Source organism: Rhinopithecus bieti, unplaced genomic scaffold (assembly GCF_001698545.2).
Source record: "Rhinopithecus bieti isolate Rb0 unplaced genomic scaffold, ASM169854v2 scaffold_2888, whole genome shotgun sequence".
Classification (NCBI taxonomy): Eukaryota; Metazoa; Chordata; class Mammalia; order Primates; family Cercopithecidae; genus Rhinopithecus; species Rhinopithecus bieti.
In genome coordinates, this window is record NW_016804209.1 from 2,290,348 (window position 1) to 2,299,290 (window position 8,943).

Below are 8,943 nucleotides of genomic sequence, written 5' to 3' on the forward strand. Positions count from 1 at the left end.
TGTAAGTCTGAAGAATCTGAAGAATGAAGTAGGTCAGAGGATGCAATTCTTGAGTATTCCAGCATTATTTATTTGATCAAAGTAAAATACACTTTCCATCACTACAAACTGAGCACAACTACAGTTGTCTACACATCCATATTTTTGACGTGCTCACATTTTGCATTCTACATGAAACATTTGGTTTAAACAAAATCTTAAAAGTTCTCTATTTTGTTTCCTATCTTCTCTCCTGTTCTCTGCCATCCTCGGAAGACGTTTTGTATTAACTGCTATGAGATTTATTTCCCCGTCACATAATACGGAGGATGGCAGGGAACAATACAAGATTTACCATGTGTAGGGGATGAATGGCAAACCCAACTTTGGCTAATGTCACTGAGAACTTGGAAGCGTGAGCAGAAATATCCCAGGAAGTGGCAGTGACCCTACATTTCCTTTTATCAGAAGCAAACATGGAAGGTTACATACATGATAAACTATTGGAAGTTAAAGACTTAAGACACACAGTCACTAATTTAAAAGAACATGCAACATGAGTATCAACTTGCTATGTAGTGTACAAGTAAATGACCCAAATATCCACCTCTAGTATCCTGGATCTCTTCTTCCTACAGCGGTTATTTGTACAGCCACTGAAGGTTGATTAGTAAATACTGACATCACAATGTTGACACATGCAGGGAGTGGGAGATAAAGCAACAGTTCTTCCTTCCACCTTTTCCAAAGTCTCACGATTAGGGGAGGTAATAAGTTTTGGAAAGAAACTGAAATGCAACTTGGAGGAGAGTTGGACAAGCCACATTTTCCACTCGTCAGCGGGCCATTGTGCTACTAAAGACAGAGGGACTCCTCAAAGGGTACCTGAAAAACAAGCGTGATCCTCCCAGACTGTTTTCTTCTATCAAATACTGCATCATCGGTAAGCACAGAATCCTACCTTTCTGAATTATACTAGCCCAATGACTTCCTTTTTCTCATTCTTTATTCTAAGATTTCCCAAAATCTGTAGTATCAAATCCAGGCTTTAGTTTATTTGGAAAGTGGTTTCAGCACCTGGAAGATGAGCTGGCTCTGGGGCTCTGGAAAATCGTATTCCTTTATCCTTATCCCAGAGAAATGTACGTAGGAGGTAGAAGGTTTGCTTTTGTGGCTCTGGATGGTGGAGAAAGGTAAAGGGAAAATGAAAATAATGGGAGAGAAGAAGACAGGTTAAATCTGCAAGGATAGATTAAGGTAAAAATAAGGCGGAAAACCCATTGGTACTGCCCTTTTCTTTTACAGTTTTTTTTTTTTTAATAGAAAATTAGGATTCTACATTTACACACAGCCTGAGAAAATGAATAACAGGATAGTGTTTGTTAGGCTCACATGGGTAAGTAAAAAATCTACAGAAAAATCTAGTTTCAACTGACATGGCTGAACACTGAAAAACTGCCAAGAAGTTACCCCCAAAAGATACAGAGAATGTATAGACAGGGACAAGTCAAAGCTTTTCCTGTTATACCCTCTCCCTACCCTGTTACAGGGCTGCGCAGAGTTGGTGGTAGATGATCATAATTCAAGCAACTATTGCTTTTTCTTCTATGGCTTTGGCTGAAATGTATATGCTGATTATTTGATTAGTACATATCCGGATATATTCAGATTTTGATATTTAATACACAGCAAAGGAGGCTGCATCAGACACATGACACTCTGTGACATCCATTTCATTCACACCCCCCCCACCCCACAGTCAGACTAAAACTCACAAGAAGGTGTCTGTGGTGAAGAACATTACAAAGGTTATAAATCTTTATCTTAATAGGCCCCTGAGAGTTTTTCCCCTATGCTTAGGTGAAAAAGGCAATGAACAAGACGCTCTCGTTCTTTAAGTGCTTTGTGCAACAACGTCCGTGTCGATGCCGAAATCTTTTTTTGGAGGAATCTTTTGGATGGAGGCAAAAGTCTTCCTCCAGAGTTCCAGTCTCAGAAGCTGCTGATTCCGGCGGTGGTGACGCTCCAGTTATCCTACGGTGATCACACGTGTGCTGCTATACCTCTGTGCCCACGTTCCTCATTGGGGTCAGTCCTGCAGACCTGTATCAAAACGCTTTCAGAGAGTCTGTGGACTTTGGGGAGGCATCATCTGGGTGAAATGCTAGGGCTGGGGAAAGAGCCCGAATTCCTTGGTGACTGGAAAGGGATGGCAGAGGACGTGGGGGATCTCTTGGGGCTACACAGGTCCCCATTGTGTAGCTTCCACAGAAGCTCCTCATTTTCCATGGAGAGTCGCTTGTTGACTTTTGACTCCTTCTCTAGAGATTCTTGCAGAACAGCCTGCTCTGTGGAAAGTTGCCTTGGAGAAAAAAAAGCCAGAAACCATGTACATCTATGTAAAAATATTACTTGAAAAACTTTTCTTAGCATTTGAAATTTTGGAGTCCAAAATTATTCCTTTGGGATAAAACAGAATCCTGCACAAGGTCACAGGTATTTGGCTGGCTAAGAAACTCAAATACTGGCTGGACTTTGTGGCTCATGCCTGTAATCCCGGCACCTTGGGAGGCCAAGGTGGGTGGATAACTTGAGGCCAGGAGTTCGAGACCAACTTGGGCAACATGGCAACACTCTGTCTCTATTAAAAATACAAAAATTAGCCAAGCATGGTGACATGTGCCCATAGTCCCAGCTACTCAGGAGGCTGAAGTGGGAGGATTGCTTGAGCCCAGGAGGCAGAGGCTGCAGGAAGCTAAGTTCCCACCACTGTACTGCAGCCTGGGCAACAGGGTGAGACCTCATCTCAAAAAAATATAATAACTCTACTTTTTGGGCAATTTCATAGTAGGCTGAGTGCCACTTTTGCAAATATTCAACATGTTTTATGACTGTCTTATGCTGGGGGCTGTTTTCTATTTGGTTTTGTATTGCTCCTTGTCTGAAAGCATTCTCAGAGGCAGCCAGAGGCCGTGGGAGCAGACTTGCTGGCCTGGGTCTCAGTGTATAGTCCAGGTCACTTTGGTAAAAGCATGAACTATTACCATCACATGTTCCACAGAGAAAGCAATGCCCCTTCAACCATCTGCTTCCATCATATTTCCAGGAGGTGCAGGGGTAGAGCGTGTCCAGAAAGCACACTGGATGTGCAAGGGAGGGGGGAGCTCAGGAGAAACGTCATTGTTTACTTTTTACCTTGAAATTTCCATGTGCTTGTCCATCCGAGCTTTTAATTCTTCATTCTCCTGCTGGAATCGCTTCAATTTGTCAACCAGTGCTGTGTTGTTGTCCACCTTGGCATACACAAGAATTCCCACATTTATACAATATTAAAAACACACCTCATTTCTTAAGGCACCTCATGACGTAAGCACACTTTGGAGATTAAGGAAAATGCAACACCGTATTAAAATATTCACACACTAACATACCGAAAAAGATTTTCAAACAGCAAAACAGAGCAGCTGGGTCTTTTGAAAACATGTGTGCCAGGCCACTTCAATACTGCTACAAGTGGGGAACAGATTTGTTCCAGGCTACATTGTTTTGGCATTCTCTAAGAATTGGTGCCTCTTTCTGTTTCAATGTGAAATAAACCCTGCAGCCACACTGCCCACACTTATCAAAGCTTATATATCTTCTTATGAAGTGAATTTTGCAGAAAGAAAAAAAAAAAAAAGATTCCCACGTCTGATGAAAACTCATAGGCCAACAATTCGCAGTCCCTGGCAATGTTTACTATGGACTTGAACTCCGTTTCATCGTAATTCTTCAGCATTTGCCTCTGAGTGGCCACCCAAAGCTGTAATTGGACAGAGCTCTTAGAGCATCCCATCAAAGAAGTAACACTCCATGAGTCTCCTCAGGTCAGCTGAAGATAGGTCTGTTCTGCTGGCCTGTGCAGGCTGAACTTTCAAGGCAAACAGATTGATCAGCTGAGAGATGAAAGGATAAGATGCCTGCGGACATTTAGTCACTTAACATGATGAAGACCTGCCTCCATCCCCCACTCACTTTCTAAAGGTAAGGTTTTATGAAGAGGCGATATTATAGGTCCATCAGAATTAAGTCTAAGCCCCTTGTCCTTGTAGCAGGACTAATGCACTTTGAGTATGGTGCTTAGTTTGGAGCCCGGTTGTTCTTAAGACATCCTATTATCCAAAAGCAGCTCACCACAAGCCGTTCAGGTGAAATAACTTTCCAGAAAATGAGCCTAAACACTGAGTAATTATGAAAGAATCCCAGATAAAACAATGTGGGAAAAACCCTGGAATTCGAGACTGGGAGGTATTGTCCTTTATTATCTCATCCTAGGGAAACTAGTCCTGATCATGTCACAGAGCTGATTATGGGCAGTGCTAGTTTCATGGGAAAGTCATCTTAGAAAACTTCCTGTTGCTTCTCTCTTAATTTCATCAGAGGCCTGTCATTTACAAATATGAAGGGAACCGTGGGTTTCCCTGTCATTGTGTCAACCCATTCTTCCACACATACACAATGCAAGGCTGACAGATATTATCAGGATACCTCTGGGGCATGGCAAGAAACAAATACTAGATCAACACAAATTAAATGTGTCGTTAAGTTTATAGCATAGTCTGTTCTACTGCACATGATTTTTTGAAAGTTTTGATGCATGAATGGCATATGGTGTGACTATAAACAGGATTATCTGAGTCACCTCTGACTACCATTTAGAAGATACCAGACTCGCTGGAACAGACGACCTTTGGCAGGAACTGGTATGTATACTAGGCTGGGCCCATTAACAACCATGAGTTCCTTTCCTTCCTTTACAAAAATTTCCTGGTAATTCAGAGTGCTTGTATATCCACACAGGGGCTTGGCTGTTACCTCCCTCAACAGAAATCATAGTCTCCAGGAGAAAACCAACCCCTCAACCAACACAAACCAAACAGTAGAGAGGTTCCCCGTGCCCCCTACTGTCCAGGGCTGGTTTGGGTTTGAATGAGGCACTTGAAGCCTGAGTCACTCATCATGTGGGGAGAAGAGGCCAGCAGCACGCAGCAGCTGCACGGTCAACAGCAAGGCACCGCGAGGGCTGGGGCCACTTAACCTGCCTTGCCACGCTCTGCCAGCTTGGTTAGAGTCCTGGCTGGCAGCAGCTCTGTTTCAGGGCCGGACCAAGACTGATACTGAACACTGAACATGCCACGCGCACACACGGTTCTGGGCAGACTCCTCATACGCTAACATCATTCTCTGTCCTAGAGACTGCAAACTGAATGTTATTCATAGTTTTGGTAACACTTGCTACTTGTTCAAATGGATTCATCTTATTATAGCACTTTTTTTTTTTTTTTAAGACTGTCTTGCTATGTCACCCAGGCTGGAATGCACTGGCGCCATCTCACCTCAGTGCAACCGCCACCTCCCCAGTAGCTGGGATTACAGGCACCCACCACCACACCCTGCTAATTTTTATATTTTTAATAGAGACAGGGTTTCACCATGTTGGCCAGGCTGGTCTCGAACTCCTCACCTCAAGTGACCCGCCTGCCTCAACTTCCCTAAACTGTGGGATTACGGGAATGAGCCACTGCGCCCAGCCCGTAATTCTTTTCTCACATGCTAATTCACAAGAAGCAAGATGAAGACTTCTGATCGTATTGCTTCACTGGGATTGATTTCTATGAAACATATCCAACTGCTTTGGACCTAAGAAACCTGTCCAGGGTGGGTGGTATATTAAAGTACTGATTTTACATAGATATTTAAACACTTTTCTTATGCAGGTGAGGATTCAACATACCACTGAAATGTAAGTAAGCCTGATTTGTTTGTTGTAGTTTTTCCAAGGACTGGGTGCTGTTTTACACGTTCCTTGAAAAAGAAAACATTCTAGGAGGCAGCCATGAATAAATATTGAACAAACTTGGCAAAGAAAATGTAAACTTTATCTTTCGTATAATTTCTAAATATCTTCAGGAGCAGTTACCTCCATAGTTCTAAAATGCAGGGCTCAATTTCACAGATATTACCCTATTTGTAAGATCCTCATTCATTCTGAAGGAAACATACCAGTTTCTCCATTTTCATTAACTTGATGTCCTGTTGATGCAGTTTCTCATTCTTGATCTCTAACACAGCTTTCAGGCTTTCTAACTCCTGTTCCAGGTACATGATCTGAGGATTTTTCTGGAAAGGACACAGCAAGATACTGCTCTTATTCCACACACTCACATAGTTCAAATTCTTAAAGAATCTTTGATTAGATTTAGACATTAGACAAGCAGTAAGAGACAGATGTTCATCATCTTAGAGAAATTTCAAAGAAAGGTGAAAAAGAAGAGCACCTTAAGTCAAAGACTGGTCCTAATACTGAAAAGAAACATTTCACTCATTTATCAGTAGGTTAATATGCAAAAACGTGAGGTGCATCAAACATATTATTGTAATCAAGAGAAAAACTATTGCTTACATACAAAACAGAATCTTGGCTGGCGATGAGGCTATCTATAAGACAGTTACTGGCATTTGCCAGGAGAAAAGGGAACAACAGTTATCTCCTACCAAACTATCAGGAAAGAAAAGCAGTGCATTATACCACTCTCTGGAAAGCAACAGAGATAACCACATCCTGAGTCTATGGATTTTTGTTATGATGGAGCTACGCTGACCAGGCCATACTTCTAGGGCAGACATAATCCTATCATTTTATATTGCGACACCCCAGTACCTACACGGAATGGAGTACGTAGCCTACTAAAATTTCTCTCCAAAAATTACAAAAGTTTGCCAGGCATAGTGGCATGCGCCTACAGTCTCAGCTACTCAGGAGGCTGAGGCAGGAGGATCAACTAAGCCGGGAGGTCAAGGCTGCAGTGAACTGTGAATGCACCACTGCATTCCAGCCTGGCGGTAGAACAAGACCCTGTCTCAAAAACACAAAACTCTCCAAAAGAAACGCTACATCAGGGGAGGCGTCCTTTGAGAGCACACCATTAATGTGGATTCCTCACCACTGCCCACCCACTCCTTGCTTTATTCGTGGAAATTCAACTAAACCATCCAGAATGTATGCTACAGAAGAAGAGCTAAAGTCCACTGATCAGATATGTTTAATGAAGGAACGTCTTAGATTAAGAGTCAGTGGTGTGGATCATCAAGCTTATCTGCCGGGGCAGTGGTTTCTGCTCTGGACAAATCCTTAGGGAGAATCCAGGAAAGGGCCTTCAGGGATTACTTAATCCAAATCCCTTACTTCACACAGAAAGAGGAAACATGTTGCATGGGTTAAGCGACCTACTCAGGAAAGATCAGGAAAGCTTCCAGAGCTGGAAAGGGTCAGGGCAGGGACTAATACTCAGATCTTCACCTCTAGGTTCCTTAGATAAGAGGTATGCGTGTCTAGGTCTGGGGTTGGGATGAGGAGAGGCTGGTTAATGCATACAAACATACAGTTAGATAGAGGAATAGGTTCTGTGTTCAGTAACAGCAGGGTGACTATAGTTAATATATTGTGTATTTCAAAATAGCTACAAGAGAAGATAGGAAATGTTCCAAACAAAGAAATGATACAGATGACGGATACCCTCAACACCCTGACTTGGGCATTACACAGTCTATGACTGTCTCAGCACATCACAGGTACCCCGTAAATACATACAAATACTAAGTATCAATTTTAAAATTTCATACATTTTATACAGTGTTATCCTTGTACATAGGATTTTTTTTTAACCTTGAAAATAGTGAATCCTACCTCATTTTTGTTAGAGGGAAAAGGCATAACTTACCGTCAGTTTTAAAATTAGAGCATTTACAAGACTTGTACCCTCTGCATTTTCTCCTCCTCGTCTGCCAGCCCGTCCCTTTCTCCTGGACTACAGTCAGACGCACTCTCTTTTTCCGCAGCCTCACCATGCTTACATGGCAGAAGCAGTTGGATGGTTCTGTGTTCCTCAGTCTGACTCTGCCTTAGCTTTTCAAAAGCAGCTGCAGTAGAAGAATCCCCTTTGTGTACCGGAGGCTCTTTCAAACCTGTTTCCTGAGCCATCAGTAAGGTTTACACCCTGCATATCCCTGCATATATATAAGCCTAGATTTCGTCTGAAATCACTGACTCTTCCTAAGAATCTTCTAGAATAAATAGCTTTGAAGTTTCTTTGAATATAAGCTCATCTAATATTATCAAACAGCTCGAGGGTCTCCCAATGAGATTATTAGCAGAAGGTCTCACTGAGAGATCCACATATGCACTTTCAGAGCTGGCCAGAGATTTAAGTGGAGAAAAGCTTGCTTCAGCAGTCCCAGAGCATAAACATGGAATGAAAATGGTGGTACTAAAGGCAGAAGCAGCCAGGAAAAAATTTTTTTTCAAAAAGACAAAGGTTGGAAGAAGGCAGGGGAGAAAGGACAAATGTGCCAACAGAAATTTCAGCTTCCAAGAGATCTGTACTTTTCAGAAGTGACATTCATCCACATGATGAAATATTACTCATCCACAAAAAGAAATGAAATACTGAGATAGGCTAAACCACGGATGAACCTTGGAAACTTTATACTAAGTAAAAGATGCCAGTCTTAAAGGACCACATGTTGTACAATCAACCTTTTGTATTAATTCCTTAGAATAAGTAAATCCGTAGAGGTAGAAAGTAGACTGGGGAGAGCCTGGTGCTGGGGAATTTGAGGGAAATGGGGAGTGACTGCTAATAGGTCCAGGGTTCCTTTTGGGGGTGATAAAAATGTTCTAGAATGAAGTACCGGTGACCGATGGACAACTTTATGAATATGCTAAAAGCCACTGAATTTTACATTTTAAAAGAGTGAACTTTTCCTGGCCAATGTGGTGAAACCCCGTTTCTACTGAAAATACAAAAATTAGCTGGGCATGGTGACGTGTGCTTGTAATCCCAGTTACTCGGGAGGGTGAGGCAGGAGAATCGCTTGAACTAGGGAGTCGGAGGTTGCAGTGAGCCAAGATTGTGCCACTGTACT

The 8,943-nt window shown here is 42.4% G+C and overlaps 1 protein-coding gene across 13 annotated transcripts in view; it reads right to left on the reverse strand.

Annotated features, from left to right (window-relative positions):
* Positions 1-46: 46 nt before the first annotated feature.
* Positions 47-8,943, reverse strand: part of MTUS1 (microtubule associated scaffold protein 1) — a 160,410-nt gene continuing 151,513 nt past the window's right edge. For all 13 annotated transcript variants that reach the window (XM_017867216.1, XM_017867224.1, XM_017867221.1 and 10 more), the window contains 3 exons: positions 6,022-6,138; positions 3,175-3,272; positions 47-2,341 (listed from right to left, as the gene is read on the reverse strand). In XM_017867216.1, the coding sequence (XP_017722705.1) occupies positions 2,128-2,341; positions 3,175-3,272; positions 6,022-6,138 (429 nt within the window). In that variant the 3' untranslated portion in view covers positions 47-2,127. The remainder of the gene's footprint in view (positions 2,342-3,174; positions 3,273-6,021; positions 6,139-8,943) is intronic.